Source organism: Vanessa tameamea, chromosome Z (assembly GCF_037043105.1).
Source record: "Vanessa tameamea isolate UH-Manoa-2023 chromosome Z, ilVanTame1 primary haplotype, whole genome shotgun sequence".
NCBI lineage: Eukaryota > Metazoa > Arthropoda > Insecta > Lepidoptera > Nymphalidae > Vanessa > Vanessa tameamea.
Window position 1 is genome coordinate 10,100,968 of NC_087341.1, and position 24,613 is coordinate 10,125,580.

General features: G+C 31.0%; 4 protein-coding genes and 1 long non-coding RNA gene across 8 annotated transcripts in view; 1 reads left to right on the plus strand and 4 right to left on the minus strand.

Annotated features, from left to right (window-relative positions):
• LOC113403416 (medium-chain specific acyl-CoA dehydrogenase, mitochondrial) overlaps window positions 1-24,613 on the plus strand; it is a 345,704-nt gene that overhangs the window by 142,839 nt on the left and 178,252 nt on the right. The gene's annotated exons all lie outside the window — the stretch shown is intronic.
• Window positions 808-1,896, minus strand: LOC135194653 (uncharacterized). Its single transcript, XR_010309878.1, has 4 exons — window positions 1,715-1,896; window positions 1,335-1,451; window positions 1,052-1,144; window positions 808-960 (listed from the first exon to the last, which is right to left on the minus strand). It is a non-coding gene; the product is annotated as an uncharacterized LOC135194653 (long non-coding RNA).
• LOC113403649 (uncharacterized) lies at window positions 11,134-11,788 on the minus strand. The gene is made up of 4 exons (XM_026644238.2): window positions 11,739-11,788; window positions 11,565-11,656; window positions 11,390-11,485; window positions 11,134-11,308 (listed from the first exon to the last, which is right to left on the minus strand). Exons 1-4 carry the CDS (start codon window positions 11,764-11,766, stop codon window positions 11,207-11,209), a joined length of 318 nt encoding a protein of 105 aa, XP_026500023.1. The 5' UTR covers window positions 11,767-11,788; the 3' UTR covers window positions 11,134-11,206.
• Window positions 17,787-19,034, minus strand: LOC113403335 (proteoglycan 4-like). Its single transcript, XM_026643848.2, has 6 exons — window positions 18,917-19,034; window positions 18,749-18,847; window positions 18,569-18,656; window positions 18,359-18,462; window positions 17,975-18,280; window positions 17,787-17,891 (listed from the first exon to the last, which is right to left on the minus strand). Exons 1-6 carry the CDS (start codon window positions 18,980-18,982, stop codon window positions 17,868-17,870), a joined length of 687 nt encoding a protein of 228 aa, XP_026499633.2. The 5' UTR covers window positions 18,983-19,034; the 3' UTR covers window positions 17,787-17,867.
• Window positions 23,238-24,138, minus strand: LOC113403373 (uncharacterized). The gene is made up of 5 exons (XM_026643909.2): window positions 23,978-24,138; window positions 23,805-23,892; window positions 23,669-23,719; window positions 23,492-23,595; window positions 23,238-23,367 (listed from the first exon to the last, which is right to left on the minus strand). Exons 1-5 carry the CDS (start codon window positions 24,074-24,076, stop codon window positions 23,281-23,283), a joined length of 429 nt encoding a protein of 142 aa, XP_026499694.1. The 5' UTR covers window positions 24,077-24,138; the 3' UTR covers window positions 23,238-23,280.

Below are 24,613 nucleotides of genomic sequence, written 5' to 3' on the forward strand. Positions count from 1 at the left end.
ATACCATACCTATCGATTACAATACTAGGTTAGTTAGTAACTTACGGCGAGAGTTAATGGTGGTTGATTTGTTAAATATTTGGCTATATTTAACAAACCAACATTAAATGAACCTTACAATATTTAACGTTGATGTTTAGTGACTTAATGGTTTAATTGCAACATACGTTGCATTCAATAGTAGCGAAGAAATCGAGGGGCATACCTTCGCTATTGCTTACATTACTACGCGCAGGGAAAACCTTAGTAATACCGCATACATTAGTAACATGCAGTACTGGCTTGGGGCCAACTTACACTAAGTTAACCTTAATTACAATATTTATGTTTGATGTTTAGTGGCTTAATGTGTCGATTTCAAACATTTGTCGATAACTGGTACGTATAATACTAGAGTCAAGGTCTGGGAATCGTCAAGTGAATACGTCCCCGCCCTGAACTTTATATATTAGTAACTTACAGTAGTAATAACCGGTTGTTTTGTTAGATACATGAACATATTTAACAAAGCAACATTTAATTTATCTTAATTACAATACGGGCGATCTAAGTTGGCCGGTCAGAAATTAGTTGATTATTATATTTTAAAGGTTATATAGTAGAGAGGCTAACTTCAGACCAGTCTCTTTAGATGGCGCGTATTATACTAGTTTAAAAGTCTCTGAAGCTTCAAGTGAAAACTTCCAACGCGCCACAACACAGAACACAGAACCGCCCGTCAGGTGCTGAAGAATCAAGCACCGAGGACCTAGAAAGAGAAAAGATAAAACGTTATTAACAAGTGGAATATTTTTTTTGCAAATAATTGAAAGAAAATAACACATTCAGTACCTTTAAAAAAGTTTCAAGTACTTATTGTTGGGTACTTTTTACGACATCTTAGTCGCGTTCTGCAGCTGCTGAGATTTAGACACAATCCCTTTAAGTCAGATGATAATAACACGAGGAGCAGAGGTAAACCTGAAATCCAAAATAATTTATAAAAATATCTTTTAACCGACATTATATCTACTAAAATTATCTTCATATTTACTTGCATAGTTTAAACTACCTTATAAAATCGTCAGGAGCATTCATTGTTTTGCCAACTGCTTCAGTCAGGTAAGGAGGGGCCTTACCTGACTGAAGGAGAGGTAGGTTAAACCTGAAATCAATAATAATTTTTAAAATACTGTAAATTGTACACTAAAAAAAAAACTAAACTAATATCAAAATTATCTTTGAACTTTTCCTAAATCAAATTAACATGCAAATCCTTTGGTTTCTAAATCATGATTTCATGATTATTACAAGTTTGACCTCAATTTCTAATTGTCATATTATTATATTCCTACCTTATGAAATCGTCAGGAGCATTCATTGTTCTGCCATCTGCTAGTACTGCTACGCAGAACTGCGCAGCTTAACACCCCTCCCCCTCCTCACCTGACTGAAGGAGGGGGAGGGTAAGCCTGAAATCAATAATATTTTTAAAATACTGTTAATTTTATACTAAAAAAAAACTAAACTAACATAAATTTTGTCTTTGAACTTTTCCTAAAAACAAATTAACAAGAAAATCCTTTCCTTTCTAAATCATGATTTCATGATTATTGCAAGTTTGACCACTTTTACTAAGTATCGTATTATTATATTTATTTATAAATTATTTTTAAATTTTATTTTGATAAAAATACTATTTAAAACACTTCAACAAAAACATATAGGTACTTACGATTTCTTAAAGAACCGCTATAGACGTTTTTGCATTTATACACGTTCTAAATAAAACAGGTGAAAAGTTAAGATTTTGTTACTTTCTAAACTACCATTAAAAAATACAATATATCCAATCCATGTTAATAGTATCGAAACAAGCACAAGAATGAATGGACTCCCGGGTTCAGCTAAAAATTGATAGCTTTGCCCATGCGTAGCTTTTTCAATCAATACATTGAAACAGGAAAGCGTCCAGAAACAACGATGTAAAGGCATGGATACATTTAAAGTCCGCTTATTTGTGTTGCATTAAACATTTTTTTGTCGTAATCTCGATAACGAAATTCAAAAATTGTAGTAAAAAATATATATTACATATAATTTTAAAATGCTTATAACTAACTTTATTAGGGTGACTATGTTTTTGAAATTTAATATTTAAAAAATACTAAATATTAATGAATCAAAATATTATACCTACTATATGTTAAGAAATGAAAAAATATCAAGCAACGATGCTGATGACGATGATGATGACGGGTTTCCATTTGATTTACCCGTCATATGTGTTATGTGTTCATTTAAATGATAAACTTATAACATTTCGCTCAAAATAAATGATTATGTCATGGAAATTAATAAGCAAACCACGTGTTTTCGTAATTATCCCTATTCGCCCCAAACCTACTGATCACAAAACCAAAAGAGACGGTTCTATATAAAAAAAAACGATATTATGTACCTTCCGGAAAACACAGCATTGCTGCGAAGAAGAAGTTGTATACTTATTTTAATCTGTGGTTGATTGTTACTTTAGACAACTTAGCTCACCTGAATGTCACTAGGTGTCGTTAGGTAACCAGCAAGTGCGCGGGAACCGCCGCCATTTCCCTTCATAGCATTGTGTACTTTCACCAAGTGGCCGAAATTCTACAGTGACTTAGTTACAATGAACAATTCATGCATTTTGTGAAATTTTATAAAAAAAATAAATAAAATAACTAACCAAGTGTTTTCGAAATCATAACACATTGTGTAATTTCGACTTTGAGTTGATTTCTTTTCAAATTATGGATCGCAATCCAACTAAACCGCGGAGGTTGGTGATTCGCATGTGCCTATTTCGGATGGTGTTTCTATCGAAAAAAATCAATGTTACCAGGATGACGATACCTCGAATTAAGCAGTTCAAGCGACGATGACGAAATTGAGGATATTCCCAGCAAGAAACATCGGCTGGACTCCCAGGTAACGGTAGATCCAAGAATCGACGCGTTATATGACCAGGTCAGTTTTCTCACAAATTTAATAATGCATCAACAATGTGGACGCCGCCATATTCCTTCATGGTCTTCACCAGGAAGTATTATCTGCAATGCTGTTTGTTTTCCTCTCAGCACATAATATCGGTTTTATATTTATGTAAGATCTTTATATTGATGTGCCTTCCGGAAAACACACAGGATTGCTGTGAAGAAGAGTTTGTTATCAGTTTGTTACACTGGTGAAGTATGTATTGTTTTAAGCACAATGCTATGTATACATCGTATCCCTAGCTATTCCAACTTTTGTGTTAGAGTTAGGACCAATTTCTGGAAATTCATTTTCGAACCCAACAATTCCAAGTGTCTTACGGGTTCCGCAGCCTGAAGATTTTACAAGGTTCGGTCTTGGTGTATCAGAAGGAAGATAGATTAGTACTCAAAAATCTTTCGCACGCAGAGTCTCCGCAACCCAACTGTGATGTGTGTATGTGATGGAAGAGAAAATTTGCGGAACAGAAGCTAGACCGAAAGGCAGACAGGAAAAGTTTTGAAAGTGTTTTGTTATTACATATTTGTTTAGTTCCTGTAGATCAAATATCGGGTGCATCGATCCATTTCTTTTCTTCCAGAGAAATTTTTTTCGAGGTGAATCTTGGAGATTTTGCTCCGACTTCTTCAAGAATATTTTGATCCACTAGTTCGTGAATTACTTGAGTCATGGCAGGTGAAGTTTTTGTTGCATACAGGTCCATTATAGTTCTTGTAGGACAAACAAGGGACGGTTTTTTGAATGGGTATTCACATGATTGTCATCACGATTAATTTGTTTGCCTCCAAAGCCTGCCATTTGGCTTTGAACTGTACAGGGCGACTTTGAATGATTATGTAGGATGGTCATTTTTTTTATCTCTGTTATGAAATGTAAAGTTTTTTGGTATGCCTGTTGTTGTAAGTCTTGCTTTTGTATTTTTGTTTTGTTTTTTATGATTTCTTATCTGAACTTTGATAATAATTGATCCTGGTGGAATTATATCTTAGAGGTGTTGAGGGTTCATTGAGCTTCCTTTTCAGATTGCACTTATCTTTTGGTTTGAATGCTTGTGATTGTGATTGTGACAACCAGTGTTGTAGGCCTCCGAGGGACAGAAGCTTTGTTTTGTCAAAAAGAGATTCTTCGCTGGATGGAATCTTATAAAAAGCAACTTGTTCACTTTTATTAGGTATTTCTGATATGAGTCGTTAACGTCTAATATCTACATATTCCGCTCACTTGCTACAAACGATTTAGTGTGCGTTCCGAACTTTTGTAGGAGGCGATGGTGTAACTCTTTAAGTTGTTTTAACCTAAACTCTTCGACGGGTTTCATGCATTTTTTCTCGTCAAACTCCGTATTGTAATTTCCTAGTTCGATAGTTTTTGTTGGCATCGAAGGGTTGGTTAAAAACGAACTATCATTTTTAACTTGGTCTGAGTTCACGTGACTACTGGATTTGTTGCTATCGGTTCCACATTGCTGCATTATAACATTTATGAGAAAACTGTCCTGGTCATATAATCCGTCGATTCTCGAATCGACGTTTATTTTTTTTATTTACGTTATGTTTTTTCTTTAAAAACACCATCCGAAATACGCACATGCGAATCACTTAGTTATTATTTTTTTTATATATACATATATAAAATTTCACAATGTATATACATGAATTGTTCTTTGTAACTAAATGACTTTAGAAATATCTTTGCGAATTTCGACAACTTGGCGAAAGTACACAACGCTATGAAGAAATACGGCGTCGGTTCCCGCACTATTACTGGTTAACTAATGCCACCTAGTGACATTCAGGTGAACTAAGTTGTCTAAGGTATCAATCGACTACAGATTAAAGTAAGTATACAATTGCTTCTTCATAATAATGTTTTCCGAAAGGCACAACAATAAACTGTGATATTACATTTTAGAAAATATAATAGTAATTAATTTATATTTCGAACCAATTATCATTTATGTTTACTGGAATCGAATTTTCAATTTAGTAATCGATTTATGACCGAACTTCGTCTTTCATTATCTGTGCAAAAATAATGGGTTTGGCGGGCTTTTACAAAAAAAACACACGTATGGTAATAAAAATGGCGTTTACTATTATAGTGTTACTTCATGTGGTAAAGTATTGATAAAATAATAAATTGTTCTCACATTGTTTTAATGATTGAAAATTTCGGTAATTGTGACTTTTTAATCATTATTAAAATAAATTATAAAAGTAACTGAGTGAATGTAAAGTACCTAATGAGATTTTCTTACATATTAGAAGCCTTGATATAAAACTGTGTGTGTGTTAATTTAATAAGAATAAGGTCAGTGGTATTTATTGAATATATAAGTAGTAAAGCGTGCTATATAGTTGTAATATGTTCTGAAATTCAAAATAGCGTTTAATTCAATCATTCATTCAAAACGTTCAATATCCAAATTCAAAGCGTAAACTGCACAGATTGAATTATATGTTAACTATGACAAAACTTTTTTGAAAAATTAATCCTTTGAAGGCACTTTTTGTAATAAGCCAATTTTCAAAATCATAAGTGTACCAAGGGTTTTTGAGCTGATTACAATTCTGCAATAAAATTATAAAATATAAGCCGTCGGTCACAAAATGCGATTTTTAGAAAATACCACTTGTATTTTTTGTAAATTTTAGTTTGAATTGCACAAACAAAAATAAAAATATAGAAAAAACCGTGTGACAAATGGTAGACATAACTAATGTATATAAAAAATATTCTACAAATCCTTAGTAGTAACTACAGATTATGTATAAATTATACTGTAATTGTTAAAAGGTTTTAATACGTGCCGTCTGAATTTGCGCGTCAGAAGTTGATCAAGTAACATTATAGTTAGTCTTTTTTCACGAATATGTCACGCCCTTTTATATAGCATATTGTATTGGTTAACCACTCTCTGAAGCTTAAAAAGATAAATTAAACATCTCTAAAACATCCGTTGATTAAGATGCAGCCTTCGAGAACTTGAAAGAGAAACGATAATTTATTAATAAAACATGATATTTCATGAAACAACAAATTTTATTTTTTTGTTAATTATTTCTTATAATTTGTATATCAAAAAGTATAAAACATCTTTTTTTAAATATTGTAGTGTACAAGAATTTGTTATGCCCTCTGCCGTCAGATGCAGGAACTGAGCATGTACTTATCTTCCTTTAATTACATAGGAGAGGGATAAGCCTGAAATAAATCATTATTATTATAATTAACAAAAATGAGAGTTTTACAAACGTCATATACTGAATTTAATATTTATTGATTATGTAAAAGATTAAAATAGTCATTAATGCTAAAATGTTATCCTTCCATCTGCTTATTTATTTATCCACTATTAACTACGAAACAGATCTTATTAATTGTATTGTTACAGGAAGCATATCAAATTCCCGTTCATTCTATTAAAAGTTTTATCAATTTAAAGTGTCGTATAGATCTATTCGAAGACAAACACGTTGAATTATTCTCGGCGTGTATTAGTATGAATGAATGTCGCTCGAGCTTACAAGATATCTTAGGATACGTAAGACGACTAAGAAAAGTATGAATTAGATAATATGTGTTCAGTTTATTTTATTAAAAAACATTATATTTAATGTGAAGAGGTGCCTTCGTGTGTAAATAAATATATACTGCTTACTGCGATGTTAGGCATATAAGTGCGAATGCCTAACACTATATTCAAGGTTATTGAAAATCCTATGATGGGAAAATTTTACTTGTCTCTGTTAATTTACTTATGTTTTAGTTAGATGACCAACAATATTATCGGAATTATATTAAATACATACAAGAAATAAGTGAATTTAAAATTGGATGTTAGGTAAAATGTAGTCCTTTTATGAAATGGTTACTTATATTTTATATTTACTTATATTTTACAATACTTTGTATTTTTGTGTTTTAGTTTAAAGGGTGAGTGAGCCAGTGTAACAACAGGCACAAGGGACATAACATCTTAGTTCCGAAGGTTGTAGGCGCATTGGTGATGTAAGGTATATTCAATAATTCTTAAATGTCAATAAACGGTGGTAATCACTCACCATCAAGTGGCTCGTAGTCCGTTCTGATTTTCCATAACACAAGTGCTTTAGCTACTTACATTGGGATCAGAGTAATGTATGTGATGTTGTCCAATATTTATAATTTTACATTTCACTTTAAAATTGCTGATTTCACATTATATTTATATCTTAGTACTTTGAAATGGTGGGTAATGAATAAACTAAGTCATAAACACACATTTATTAAGTAGAAAAAACTTCAAACCTTTATCCAAAGTACATAGTAGTTGAAAGTATTATAAAAGTCACCTTAGCAAACATAATATCCACGGAAGATATTTAAAATTAAACAAATAGAACATGTATCTAACTCACAAACACATAACTAACATATTATTAGAGATTTTTTTAAAACAATTGTTAAAATTTAATGGATATAGTAGAATAGTATTTGAATTTAAATAACTTAAATAATATATTAATATTACAAATACGAAAGTAACTCTGTTTGTCTGTCTGTTGGCCTGTCGGTTGACACTTAACAAAATTTGATGGCATTTGGTATGAGGTAGGCTTTAACTCTAAGGAAGGACATAGACTACTTTTTATGACTAATACCTGACGATCAACCATTAGAACGCGAGCGAAGCCGCCGTTGACCACTAGTAACACCTAAACAGTAAACATCGAGAGTATACAGAATACACATAGACATCAATTTAGAAGATTTAAGCGTTGCTTCAATAACTTTTCCAAGACGTTTGAACCTTACTTCCGGCCGCAAAAATATTCTAGAATCCCAGACTAATACTAGTCGTTTCTTAGTTACATCTTCATCCCATCTCGACTGTAAAATTTGAGTAACACACAACCGAGCACGTCGAACAAAGCTGACGGGGCACAGAGGTACCTATAAATTGGATTATTATATCGAAAGATTAGCCTACCGAACAAACTACAAGCCGACTGTAAACATTAATACTGGGACATCGACACAACGTTAAAGTTCGAAGAATGGCAAGACAGAATAAAGAACAGATTAAAATGCACCTTATATTGAGGTTGAAGAAGACATAAGTCACAAGAGATAGGAAGGAGGCAAGGAGGTTTTAAGGGGTTTGGGAGCTTTTAAGGTTTTAAGAGGCAAAACTCACGAAAAGGAAGTATGAAAACTGGCTCTCATTTCACTCTGTCATATGACTCTAAGGCCCTTTTCTCAGACAGGTTTTTCCGGGAGGGTGGTACTACCCCAGGCGGGCCGAGCGAACCCTACCACCTTAAATATGTATTTATCCTAAAATAATGACAATACAAAGAAATCAACTTATAAATCTTATGCATTTTTGAATCCTATAAATAATGAACCATTTATTACTAATTAATTGTATATAAATAGTTTATAAACTACCTTATACATAGGTGATTAACTATATAAACACTATCTTGATCTGCAATAGTGTTTTTTCCTAATTCAAGCTAAACTAAATATGTAGCTTACGCATGTTAGATTACTATAATGAAATACGTGTTCTTTATTCTATCCTACTATTTAGCAACTTTACAATTCAATAGCGAAATAAAAAAAAAAAAATAATGACAACAAATAATTTTACTTTCATAACAATATTCCAATCGATGTTTATGTGCGTGTTTACCGTGAGCTCTACCCTGTGGGGCGATATATGCGCAAGCGCCGATACTAAAAAGTTTTTTATTTTTCAAAAATAATATAATATGTTTTATCGCCGTTAGGTACCAAAAACATTATATCAAAATTACTATAAATACCTAGTTATATATATTTATAAAAATTATAACAGGAATTATAACCTGACTTTGATATACCCTAACGTTAGTTATTTTATATTTTTCTGTAGACCAGACTACTTTTAAAAAATATTCAAACCTAAAATAATATTAATTTATATATAATATTAATACTAGTCAAGTTTTATGTTACTCATTTTATGTAAACACATAATTATGTTATCAATTTGGAAATGCAAAGTTGTCTTATTGATTTTAATCGCCTTTCAATATATAAAACAATATTAATAAACAAGTAAATAATGTTAAACAATATATATATATATATATATATACATACATTTGTATAATTGGTTAGTATAACACCTCACGTGTTGTCACGTCACATTCAATAAAATATTATCATTGATATTTTGAAATTTGACTGTTTTACGTACAATTATACCCTTAATTAGTCACCAAATAACCCTAATATAGTATTATTTTCGTATATTTTAATACTCCGTAGATTAGGTATAGGACCCTGTCCCGAAATTCAATTTTATTATAATTGAATCCTATATTAAATTTTTCCATAAAAAGTCATTTTTTTGAGTACCTACATATAATTTTATTTAGTAGATTTATAGTATAATACAAATCAATTTCTTAATTATTAAGAATTTAAGGACTTCAAAAAATTTTACATAAAAAAATGCGTATAATTATTATAAAATGGATACGCTTGAACAAAGAACAAACTAGGCTGATATGATGTTATTACAGGCAATAATAATTGGTCAAATTGATTGCCCTAGCTTGCTGTCTGATTTTTCCCTGTATATTTCTTCCTTTAGACTGCGAAACAAACAACTAGAATATACCTAAATCAATCATAAACGATGCTGGAAATTCTTTTATAATTATGAGCAAATTAAACGTAGACACAAATCTTGTGCAAAATTTCTAAACTGAATAATTCATACATTTCATGTAACGAAACATATTTTTTTATATATAGTTCTTATTCTAACCAATTAAGTTATTTAACCTAACCTTATCTTAAATAAAACAGAACATACGAGAAATTTAGTAAGCTATAACTAAAATTATAACAAATCTAGAAAATTCAAACTTCTAGACAAGAAGAAATTTCGTACTTAATGACCAAATCAAAATTCAGAGACTAGAATAAAAATTGTAATATACACATAATGTTAATTTTAATTAATGAGTAGATGGAAGTGTAATTCAAAATTTTATCGATTCGAAGACGTTAATGAAGAAAAATATTCGTGTTAATATTTTATAAAGTAGTATGAAAATGTATTTTTATGAGAGATGCGATTATTATCCTATCAAGTATATTCTATGAATCTATTTACGAAGATATCTTTTCTCTTATTCGAACTATTATTTTATTTTCTGAGCTTTTCCAATGATCTAAAAATACTTTGTCACAAAATCATACGATAAAACAATTTTTAGTACTAAGTTAATCACATTATTTTAATTAAACAAGAATAAAGTAAAATATAGAAATAGAAAGAAGAATATACAACTAAAAAGGCTATGAAATAACATTTCTAAACAATTCATACATTCCATAAAAAAAATCATATTAAAAGATATAATGTCCCTGAAAAATCATAATAAAATGTAATAATTCTTATTCTACCTATTTTACTTAATCTTATCTTATTTTATTTTATTATTTTATTTATTTTATTTTTTTATTTTAAATGCTTTATTTTAGGAAAATAAAGCATTTCTGTTACTAATCATAACATAAAATAAGTAAAATTATAAAATATCATTAATTCACAGATTATAATTAAAAGTATTAATAAATAACTAACTCATGTGTTAAAATATTTATATATATTGATTTTAGGCAAGTATAATTAAAAAAAAGTAACATTTTAGGACGTCATTGATAAAAAAAATAGCCGTATCAACGCACTATCAAATAAAATAAATAGATGTAAGATCTGAATATGGTTTAAAACGTTAAGTGTCTTTTCTTAATAATTTAACAAAGACACATTTTACTTAAACAAATTGTACATTTTATTTCATTGATGTAAAACAACCTTTATTTATTTTGTTTTTACTTTTTAATATCCTGGTAATATTAAAATTACATTGTAATTCCTAAAACATTTGAATTTTTAAAAAGATTTGTCAAAATGGTAACTATTCCCACAATTTTCCTGGGTATTTGGTAATTACTTCGAAATAAACATACATACATCATTAAAATAATGACCGAAACATCTATGTAACAATCATATGTGAGACAGTAATTTTGAGTTTACGATAAAAATATTGTTGATTGATATTTGTACGAAATAAAAGTATAATTTTCTTAACCTAAATGCGGTATAAGGTATAAATAATACTTTTCGCTTAAAACCGAATGTTTAATCTGGTTGATCAAAGTCGTCTTCTTCTGTAGGCTCCTTCGAATCAGCATCTTTAAGTGACTGAATATAGTCTTCATATTCCTTCACAGACTCGACTAACTGGAAAAATAAATACACAAATATTAGGTTTTAATATATTAGTCATTCGATTTAATAGAAATTGTTTTTTTAAAAGCGTACCCTTGTCATAACACTATCTTTGCATGTTTGGAGAGTGAGTTCCAAGTTTTCCGGCGTCTCTTTGCCGGCTTCTGGAGTGATCATTATGGATTTCACCTGTAAAGTCCACATGTTTGAATTAACCTATACACAAATTTGAGTACGTACCATATGAACCAAAATAAATGTAACATACTATGGCGTCTATGGCGATGAACAACTTCTTGAGTTTATTTAGGCACTCGTTTATTTCATCCTGCTCCGGTGGCTGAGTGTCGTCTGGGAACACTGCAATAATTAAATATACCATTGAACTTATGGAATCGTATTTTACTATCATTTAATAACACCATAGGTCATAGATACCTACATTGTTCCTCGCTATGATCCTTATCCATGATGCACTTCTTACTGGAGTTTCCTGCAACAATCGTATGTTTGTATTTAGATTTGATTTATTTACAATTATTTATAAGAACGCGATTCAATCGAAATGCAACTCATGATATCTGGGTTCAAATACACATTGAGTCAATAACACTTCGTGGTTATTGTGCTTTATTTGGGTTTAAAGTTTATTTCGAGATAAGTGACGAGGGAAAATGCTAGAAAACACCACGGACCTACAGAAAATCTGATCATGTTCATCAGCCTGCACATGAGAGCTTTGTCAATGAATATATGTCTTCTTATTTCAGTCATTCTTTGCAAAATATGTACCCAAAACTCCCTAATTTCATCTCTTTTTTCTATTAGTAAAAATCCTGTCAAAATCCTTTGAGTGGTTTAGAAGAAGTAAGCAGAGATACAGACAGAAACAGAAGGCAATGTTGTTTATTACTAATTAAAGATTTTTGAATAAGAATATAATATTCGCTATGCATCAAAAAATTCGCCATATTAATATTTTTATTATTTACATAAAAAATATTTACATTGAGGACTAATAAGTATGTTGGATCAGAGTTAGAAAGCCTCAATATAAATAAGGCCCTTTTGGAATGATGGAAAATTCCAGCAGTATTCATAGCAATTCCGATTAGTTTATGTGATATTAACACGTGAAACTAAAAATGTTTACCGCTGTTTATGCATATTGTGCGCACGGGCGAGTGAGATTTGTCATAAGTAAAGTTTACACGGAGAAGCATTGCAGAAAACCAAAATGTATTTATAATATGTATTATAAATATGTAATATTTAAAAAAGTGAAAGACTCATAGTTTACGTTCATACTGCCAACGATAATTTAAGTTTAACAGGTTGACCTGTCAGAATTATCGCGTTTAATAACGCGATAATAAATAAAATTCTTATACACTTATGAACGGTTCAATGAGTTACAGTACTACTAATGACCAATGGACAACCTCTTTTTATTATTAATTAGCATCCATAAGTTACACATAAGGAATTATAAGGACGACGACATATATCTTAAGCGAAAATAAAATGCGCGCGCAAGCTGCAAAATGTGCATAGCGCACGCCACTGCAAGGATTTCCGATTACACCCGCTCCTGCTTACCCGCTCCTACTTACGTAGGATGGCTACCGATAGCAATTATATAGCCGACTATTGACTAACATTTTTTTTATCAACGGAAATTTGTCTCCAGGCCCAAATACGCACAGCCTTAAGTACAAATCGCATAAGTTAACTTCACTAGCTTTGTCAAAAAATTCTAGAATTAAACATTCATTGATTCAGTTAAAATAATATATATAAATTACAATACAAACATAAAATCTAGAAAATTAAATTCCAAAATATTATATTAATGATTTTTAATTACATATAATTAAAAACATTATACATAAGATACTTACTCTGTTTCCAGTAGATTCACACTTCACACCTCACACTAAGTTAATTTCAAAGTCAATTTAAATCACTCTATGCAATTACTTCAAAAGTCGGTACACAAAATATGTCCTCACAACATGAATGCAGAAAATGCAATGCCTAGATTTTTACCGGGTCCAGCGAGCTAGACCCAGATCAGCTATCTGCGCATGTTTATTCTAGAATCAATACACAATAAAGTTGCATATTGGTGTGGGAATAGGGAGAAGTAGGGATGTAGGTGTGTCTACCCCGCACCCTCTTTAGGAACATTTATATGTGTTAATAGTATTATGCATAATTTTATGAGCTGACGAGAACGATTTAAAAAATGAAACGAATATTCAAACGAAACATAAGACATAATTAGTGCATCGATTTTCTAATGATAAGATTGTCTAATTATTTACCTAATACAAAATCAAAAATCTGCCGAACGTGAACTAAGTGAGGCTCAGCATGATAGTTATCGAACATTATTTCATATCCTATTAAAAAGGTCTACGTACATATATGTATAATTGTATAATAATTCAAAGTCTAACACAAATACAACCTAAATATAAATAGATCTTTAATTAATAATACTATAAAATAACATAATTTGGTTACATTTAATATTTCCTATTTTTATACAAGTTGAAGAAACACCGGTCGTATCAAATAGCAAGAAATGTGAAAAATCTATCTAAACGTCTATCTCTATCTATCTAAAGGGATATTATCACATGCCTCGTTCACTTTTTTAACGTCTGTGATTTGACTGATTTTGATTTTAAAATTTAAAAAATAAAGCTATTTTTGTTTTGTTTGATCTGCCCTTGTAAGGGCAATTGTAAATTTCCTCAAGGCAAAGCCACCGAATGGGAAGAGGTGCTTAGGTCCAAAAATATTCATCTAGAGATAACTCTAGAATTTTTTGTACAGAAAGGTCTAAATATATGTCTATTTATGTTTCCGTTTAACATTTAGTCGTCTAAAAGCATTGCAAGATTCCTAAAAAGTGTATATTAGACATAATTTAAATGCCAATTCTCTATCAAAAAATCATTTTAAAAAATGCCAATGCACTGTTAACTTTGGTAGACTGTGTAAAACACGTTTTATATTTTTTGAAACGTGTTTTATACAGTAAAACACGTTTCAAAAAATATATTAACAAATCGATCATTATTTATAGATCGTTCATTAATCAAAATTGAATCATCAACAAGATCAATTCCTTAAAATTCATCAAACACTAAAGATAAGTAATTAGTCTAATTCATGACATAATACCCAACCAAAAGCTGACATTTTGCATACTTGAATAACAAGGATCCACCTTAGTTCAAAGTCGGAGTGCTATTTTTAGCATCAATAATTATAAGTCCTAGAATTGCAGGTACCAAATACCTCGCTAGACTTGCGCATGTCCGACCTATAACTAAATGAAATCGATGAAAACCGACGCTGCCCACCTGGATAAAATATCAAAGGTCATGATAGCGGTGACGGTGATGTATCTAGCCTTCCTAGGCTAGGATTATTTATCTTTATGTGACCACTACTTAACATTATCTACATGATACCACTTAGTTCTTACCTGGATGTATGTCAGTATCGCAATGTATTAACAATTATTTTTTTGGTTATCTACTAAAGAAATATCTATAAATGTAATAAAATGTTTTAATGCATTTTTATGAAGTTTTGCTTAACTGTAATGATAGTGGTTTTAAAAAAATATTTTTTGAAGCTAATAATCGCTAATGTCACGCCTAGATTATGGGTAAATAGAAATAATTATTCATTTTTAATCTTAACAACCAATAGTATCAGCAATACATAAATAAAAAAAAATCGTGATTTTTCGTACCCAGAAATTTTATTCTTTTATGTTTTTGATCAAATATATGAAATTATAATATAAGTCAATGTTATAGATGCAATTTTTCATTTCAAACTATCAACTGGATTCGCACTTACAAAATTAAGTCATAGATTGGCAATTTGCGTTTTACCCGCTCTTAAGAATAGATTTCTTTTTACTTACATTAAATAGTAAACGACTTCCATAATAGGAGATGTAGAGGAAATTTCATAGCAAATTGATTATTATATAAGTAGTTCTAGTAAGCTGTTCTATAACTAACTGAATCAATGGTTTTGCGATGTGGCTTCTAATCTTACCCAATTATGAATATAATATCGGAAAGAAAATACCGTAAGTAAGTTTTGATAGTATCCGACCTAAACTTCGGTTTCGGCTTCGGCCACCTTCGGCCGAAAAATGTTCGATCTAATCTTTTTCAAGGTTTCTAATAATCAACGAAATAAAAATCGTTGCGCGAGAGCGCAATGGTAGAGGTCACGCTTGGGGTCATATTGAGTCACGCATGTCAGATGCCATCCCCAGTAGAGTTAATCAAAATAAAACGTTTGTTTTTTAAAGTTCGTACGCGCTAAGTTACATTGCCTAATATTTTATTTAAAAGTTCTCGAGAAGGCTTAATACAAATATCCTGTAACGAACTTCCTTTAATGTGATCGAATGAAGTTAAATAATTGTAACTGGCAAGAACTGATTATTATTAATAATTACTTTGTAATTATTATTTTAATTTGTAATTTGCTCAATTTACAGAAGATGAATTTTTAATTTTATTGCTTTATAAAAGCAATATTTAGTTTAGTTGTGTTCCGGATTGAGGGGTTAATGAGCCAGTGTAACTAGGGGCACAAAGGATGTAACATCTTGGCTCCCAAGGTTGGTAGCGCATGGGCTATGTAAGGAATGGTTAATATTTCTCACAGAGCCAATTTCATGGGCGGCAGGGCCGGACCGTGAGTTTAGGGGGCCCTGGGCTAATACTAATTAGGGGTCCACCTAAGACACACCTGAACGTAGATTTTAATTAAATTAATGGAATGGATTTGATTAATTGCAGGATTCGCAGGGCTGCAAATACGATTTATGTAATTTAATAAAATTAGGTAATTCTTTCGCATTATCGTCTATTTTTGACTTTGACTTGACTTAGCTGGGGGCTCCTTGATCTAAGGGGCCCTGGGCTGAAGCCCAAAAAGCCATATGGTAGATTCGGCCCTGATGGGCGGTGGTGACACATTATAAAAATAAGTAAGTGGTACTCCATATTTTTAGTGTACATAATGTTACTGTTATCATTTAATATTTATGAATTTCAGTTAATTTATCTTTACATCTAACAATGATTAAAAGTAATACTACCGGTTGGTTATGATGATGTTATAGATGTTATCCATCAAAATAACCAAAACTAGTGTTCGCCTCGTGGTCGAAATTCGATCAAAATCAATATTGAAAATTTGAGGAAATTTGACATGTTTCGAACCTTTTAAAATGAACGCTAAAGTTTATCAATCGCTATCAATCAAAGAAAAGTCGGTTAACAAACAGTATTTAGATTTCGCCTATTTATACATATATACCTAAAAGTAAATAAACATGATGGGAACGTTAATTTACACATTGATGAGATTAAAACCTTTATTATACCCAAAAACATATACATACATATAAAAAGATAAAAATAGAAAGTTTAATAACTAATTTATAAATTTAAAAAAATAACATAATTATATCTTTTTTTTTTGTCATGATATGACATAATTATTTTTTTTACATTTTGTATTTTTTTAAATAAAATCATCTATTAAAATAAATATTATATAAATATATTTGAATAACAATACAGTAAAGGTAGTTTTAATTATTATTAACTATGGTCACCAAGTAACTAGGATGACTAGAGAGTACACATCGAATACAGACATCTATATAATAATTCTTGATTAACAGTCACGTTCTGAAAAGCACTTCGTTTAAGGATTAAAAACAGAATCATTGATTCGCTTAGTAAAATATTAAAACAGCATCTCATATCGCTATAGAACGTTTGAATTAAGCTAAAAGATGCGCTTTTTAATTTTATCTTAATACATATACTATTATTCAATCAATTAGTGTTTTTGCATTTAGATAATAATCTACAATTTAGGTAAATACTCTTCAGAATCTGACCATTAGTCTAACATTGATTTGATTTAATACATTTAGATTTAAATTCAAACTACACTACGGGTAACTAGAATACTAACACCAATAAACATTTAAGAAATATAAATTAACATTAATTAACACGGTAAGTAAATCGCACAAGGTTTCAATTGAAAGATGATTGTCACTAATTTAAATTTGCCAGAAAGAAATACATTACATTGGCACATATTTTGTGTCCGACCAAAACGTTTTTGGCTTCGGCTAAAATTGACAGTAGTTAGGCCTAAGCAAAAGGTTTGTATTCAAAACTAAAAATTAACAAACTGTCACGATATTACGATAGAATACTATTGAGATAAAATTGTAATATATTTTTATAAGAAATTTTATTTTCCATGTTCTAATTAGCTATAATTTTGTAAAGAAATTTATAAAAAAATTCAATGTTATTTATACAATTCAAATATTATATATAAATATTGTAGATTTTTTTTTCACAAAAATATTATTTTTCAGTAGGGTCCTTGATTTCTTTAACTTCCTGAGTAGATAAATAAGTAGATGGTTATTAGAGCGAAGATGTTCCTCGAAAACTTTCCGACCTTTACGAGTTATTCTTGAACACAAAAATTACATCTTCATACCTCTTAGTAACTGTAAAATAAAATAATATAAAAATTCATATGTATTTGTTCATTTGGACGCATAAAGTTAGATGTGTACACATTATACAATACCTTAAATAATTTTTTGTTATAGTCCTGTTCATCGTCTTTTTGTGTGTCTTGCGGTGTATCTTGCGGTGTATCTTGCGGTGTATCTGGCGGTGTATCTTGCGGTGTATCTGGCGGTGTATCTTGCGGTGTATCTTGCGGTGTATCTGGAGGTGTATCTTCCGGTGTGGCTTGAAAAGTGTCTTGCAATGTTGCTCGTGGTGTATAAAGCATCCTGTCAAGCGATGTGCCTCGCGGTGCATCTTGCGCTGTGTCCTGCTCTGTCTCTGGTTCAGAGTCGGTTGGAACCGTAGGTGTTCGCTTACTTAGCTGTAAAACATTGCTAATATTATAAGCTATCTATGTATCTTAATATTTACGCGACAGAAGTTATAATATATGCCATACTATATCGTCCAATTCTTTGAATAATTTGCGAATATTTTCAGTCGCAACTTTTGGGTCCAAGCCATCTTTTATTTCAAACGGAATGGGGCAATCTGGAGTAGGTCCTGAAATAGTAATAATACTTTTTACTTATTATTTTATTATATATATATGCCGTATAATATTTAATTACTTCAATATTAAAAATAAAGTAATAACTATGTTTTTTACTTGGAGCCTCGTATTCTGGATCTCGTACCCAATAGCCATAGGGGCGTAAGAAATAAGATTTCCCCGACGTCAGAAACGGCTTTGGTACCTATAACACCATAAATATATAAACAATATAATATTTACTTCGTAAGTGTTTTATTTACTAAATACAACATTATAATAAATTGAATTCGTTACCTTTGCGACTCCACTTATATATTTGTATCGATGAAAATGGGTAGCCAGATAATATTGCCTATTTCGCAAAATATCAGCTTGCGTTTTTATCGGCTTAATCTTAAAAAAAAAAAACATAATAAATTATCTCATAATCAATGAATAAAAAATTAATAAAAACAAACATACTATTGCTTCCAGAGTTTTGAATATACAGAGAATTCGATGTAAATCTGCTGGATCGTCAATGCCCATTTCATGGAAAGGTGCCTCAGGTGATGACGATGACGCTGACGATGACGCAAAATTTGGGTCTGAAATTGTAATTACATATTTAGTCTACTTATATTTTAGTTAAAAAATATTTATATATAAGCACGTGTATATACCGTTCGGATTTTCAGGCTCCATCTTCAACGCCTAGCCTTATTTGATAGCTTACCCTGAAAGTGGTCCATAACTATCAACATGTTTTATTCTTGAATAGGATAACTTACCTACTTAATTTGTGTGTTGCAATACAAAAGTATAAATATACAATAGGACCCTGAGGTATATTTTGTTTAACGTTTTATATATTTAGTATGTTTGCTACGGCATGTCACATTGTAATAATATTGATGATAAATAAGGAACAAAATAAATCAAATGTTTCATAGAAGTTTAATTTTGCAATGCAATATTTTTTGTTTTTCCATTCTTTGCTTATATAGATATAAAGATTATCTGGTTTTTCTTAGTGTGGTATGTGTTCCACAATGTGCATCGATTTCATCTATCATTACCGATGAAGTGCATTTAAAGTAATTTCTGGTCACTATGCGAGGATAGGAGAGAACTGGATTTTTGATATATTGTTCCTTTGATTTTGACTATTGACATAAATTAAGCAAACACAATTTCCGCAACAAATGACAATGCAGCAATTTCGAAGCAAGAGTTATATTTCTTGATGTTCGATAGGAAATCCTTCGAATCCGCGGAAGATGATGATTTTAAGAAAGTAGCTGGTCCAGAGTAAATACACAAAGGAAAGGACAGCATCAAGTAGTCTTAAGAAAATTAAAGGCCTTTATTAAAATACAAGCTGTTATGACTGAAGAATGTGAAGAAAACAATTATTTCCAAGTATATGTACATATTAGCTTAAAAACTTCTTTTTCTCAATGGAAAATTTTAAATATTTTGTTATATAGGTTGCAAAACATTGCTGTTTTGCTTAACCTGTATAACAAATTATAAAGGCTTATTAACATTTTATTATATCATTATGTAAATAAATCTTTTGTACGTATGTAAATGAACTCCTCCTAAACAGTTGCCGATTTTGATGAATTTTTTATTTTATTTTATTTTGGATATTTAAGTCCTTAGATGGTTAAAATTAGACCTGGTAGGTGGTGCTGCGATTAGGAAGTAAATAAAAGTCTTTGTTCTCCCGGACGACGCTAGCTGGTTCTTATTATACTCACGATATTTAAAATCTGACTGCCACCAAACGTGAAAATAGATAACTGTTATTTATTAAGTGCAGGTATATTAATTTTCACTTTTACAATTTTTAGTAGAGTTTCGTGTGTGCGTCACCGTACTGTAAAACGAGCAATGCCTAGATTTTCCCGGGCTCATCAAGCTAGATCCAGGCCGTCTCTCTGCGCATGTCTAACTTTCAATCAATAAACGAAGGATCAAAACTACTATAAAGTTCTGGCATTTTCCATTGTTTGAAATATGCATATTAAAATACATTTTCCTCAAATTTTCAGCAATGATTAATGATAATCGATTGTGGTCCAATTTCGATCATAGACACAAATTAACTAACCAATAATATAAGTACTGTCTGGCTTCTTAAAATACTCCTTGAAATATTTTTAGACTTTATTAACCATCTTAAATGCTAGGGTAAGCAATCATATACATACATGTTTTATAACATTCTGGTACTATTCATATTAGTTTGTGTGTTTGTCAAGGCAGACGTCGTTGCCTAACTTAAAATTAAATAAAAGTCATTATTCAATATAGAAGCATAGCACCTGGTTCTTGATTGGCGTACTAACGGTGGCTACAAAATAAATTAGCCAGAATATTATGTATATCTATTATTCGATAAAATAATATTAATTATTTTGTACAGACAAACAGGTTAAGATTATAACACCAAGCTTCCATCTCCGCAACTTCAAATTGCGCTTTAATACCTTACTTGATTCTGATGGATGCAGACTGATGAGCAGATGATGGCTGCTAATGCCTCCCCCTTGCTCTCAACTGCTTTCGCGTAACTATGAGTAAGGTAAACTAGAAGATCACCGGCTGAGCGACCCCGATGGAAACCGTAATGGCGGTCGCTTATCAGCTGGTACTCCTCTAGGTACCGCAGGCTGGCAGTTTATAATGGACTCCATTACCTTGGAGAACAAGGAGGTAATGGCTATAGGCCTATAATTAGAAGGGTCTGAGCGGTTGCGCTTTTTAGGGATGGGATGCACCAAAGCAGTCTTCCACAATTCGGAACGACGCCGAATACATTGGATTGCCGAAAAAGATACGTTAAGCCGTTGCCGGAATTTAACCTCCGGCATCGTGGTATCACACCGCGGTATTGTTGGTGGTAGTTTTCCTCGGTTATCCAGATTCGAGTTCGACGAGCCCAGAGGGGGATCGACGATAACCTGGTAGCCATCCGGATGGGAAGTTAGCAGAAGGTCCAACATTGAAGGTGTATGATCCTCCACATCCGCTATTCGCGTTGGTGAGGTGACCTGTTGTTTTATATCATATGCTAAATCGAGAACAGATGTACCTGCATGATTGGTAGTGCGTGATCCAAGCCATTCGGCATGGTGGGCTTTAAAGTGGGCAAGAATTATAATCTCTGCGGAAGGGATCTGCTGCTGCACGGATTCTGTATTTTTACGTGCTCAACCAGTCGGTCAGTATCGGTATTACCGCTGAATATATAAAGCCTCGCCTCATTGTGGTGTAGTGAGGGCTGATTCGTTTTTTGCCCAAAGGATCGGAACTGCTATTCAACGGGGAAATGCTACTAGCAGTCTTTCCAACATTCCAAGCGGTCAAGATTTATGCAGGACCTTACTATTTTTAATTCATATTTGTATATATTTAAGAGCTTAATGTTAATAAATAAAGACTATTTATATAAAGGTGGTAATAATAACAATTTTAAATATAACACATTTATTAAATCTTTAAAATTCTATTCCCTGTCTCCATTCCTTTAATATAGTTAAGTACAAGTTGTAGAATAATAATACAAGATGTAAAATAGTTATTTAAAACAACATTTTAGCAAAATTATACTATTTTGTAACAAATTAAATGAGTATAGTACGTTTTTGTTAAAACAATTCAATTGTCAAAAATTCTATGTAAAAAATAAATATATTCTAATATTTATTCCTAATAATAAAGATATAAAACTTTCTAATAATACGTAGAAGTCTTTCCCATTAATTCTGTCCCCGTCTTTTAATCGTTTCGCTTAAATTGTTATAAATATACATAATAATAATGTAAAACATACATTAGAGCAACATCGAATAAATATGACTTGAAATGTCTTAACTTGCCGACTATAAACTACTAGACGAGTATGAACAGCTATACCTTAATACATCCATACAATCAATTTATCAATCTAATACTAAACCTATGAAGTAAAGTATAATTAGTTGTCTATTTAAAACACATATACATATATTAAAAATCCGTTAATGCAATCAAATATATAAAAAAATTAACCTAAAGGGCTGAAATACGTGAATATGACATTGGTACAGTAGGAGTAGTGATAACTTTTTACTCCGTTACGGCAAATTTAGAGAGCAACCGCGGGAGTAAGTAACTAATCTAAAGGGATCGAGAAAACTCTTTCGCCTGTAATAATAATAGTATTTTAGAAATACAACTCGAATATAAACAAGTCCATAAATAAACTTTGATTTTAACTTATCGCTAGTTAGTAATCGTATTCATTTACACGTTACTCTGTTCCACAAAGTTACCTTCAATTTTTTTTTTTATTTATTACAATCATATGTAATCATATTTTTTGTTAATCAAATGAATGCACAACAAGAGTCATTGTACATTACATCATATTAAACTAAAATGAACGAATCCCAAAACAAAATATTTTTTGCGCTGGTAATTTTGTAGTAAAATTGTGTCTTTATGATTGGAACATTCTATATTATTATACTATTATCCTGTGATTATTATAACATCATTCATACGAAGAATCCTATTACGACCGAACGTGTATGTGAAATATTATTGGAACACCACCAAAAAACAATGCCGTAAGTACAACCGATTCTATAAACATTATAACCAACAACTATGAACATTGATGAAGAAGTTGAATTAGTACATTCAGAATATTTTATAACTTACTGCTAACAATGAGTTTAATATCCTAATAATAGCTCTGTATGTAGACACAAAGAAGTATAATGAAAATTGGTTTTATAATATAAATATTCATAAATCATACTTGATCAAAACGAGTGTTTTCAAGAACGAGCTTAAGGCTTACTATAGGTGTGATCAGTTCCAGTGTGCGGGAAGCGTTTCTCACGTTGAACATCATCGTCCCTCCACCAATCTTCCTTCTGTAAAAAGTAAATATTGTTTATGCAATTAATTTACAATAAGTGGTTTAGTTTATATCACTGTCTCTAATTTTTATTATTAAAATCACATTCTTCTTAAAACTGTGAGTTAAGATTTCATTACCTCTTGTTTGTATTTCTTCTTGGATTTCTTTTCATATAAGAAGTTGCTCTTTTCAAAAGGTCGTGGTGCATTTGGTGGTGCCGGTGAGGAAGGTCCCGAGGACGCTAAACAAAAAATAGAGTTTAATATTACAAACTAATTGCATCTTACACAATGTTTAATGTACAGAACACTTACTGTTGCTCTCGTCTTCCGAGATTTCTATAACAGTAGAACCTGAGCGTTGATCTGAAATCAAAGTTTACAACTTCAGTTATTTACTTTAGTTACCTGACAATTTTATTAGAATAGTAGGCGTTTGTTTTGTTCTTACCATTTCCAGAATTGTTCTTCTTTGGTTTCGATTTTCTTTTTAGCCGGGGTTGCGACGGTCCGTCATTTTTATCAATCAATTTAGCGATCTGCAAAAACCCACATTTGAATATTTCTTAAATTAAGTTACTATTGTTTCTTATCAACTAACAAAAAATCAATAATCGCATATACCAATGCTTTGCAGATAATGTTTGGATCCGAAAGAGGTTTGGGTGACGAACATGGTTCAGCTCCCCCAGCTTCCTCCTTTTGCTCGTCGCTGTTGCTCATTTTTTTGTTTTTATTCTACAAATTGCGAAATTGTATTACACAAATTTGTTTATATTTATTTATTATTTATTCTTATTTTTGTTTCCGATTTCCAATTTAAAGATAAAAATATTTTTTGACGATAACTTATCGATGTGAAATATATTTATTGAATGTCAATAACATGTATATGCGCAAAGCAAATGCAGGTAAATGCAGCTCCCCACCTCGCCAGGTTTTGCATCTGCGCAGATCCCAACATCCTTTTCTACTCTTAAATTATCCTCAAAATCAATAACAGGAAGTCATAATCTGGTAAATACTATACCGGTTCGGTAAATTATCAAATGAAAATATTATGAATAAAAAACTGCTCATTAAAATTAAATTTGAGTCGGGTCATGTTTTTTTAATATATAAAATGACTACAATAATATTTATAAATAATATAATACATACGCAAAAAATAATATTAAGTAAAGAAAATTAGTTATATACTGAGTATTACTCACTTGTACGATTTATTTAAGTCACTGATCACTGCTCAACACGAATTTA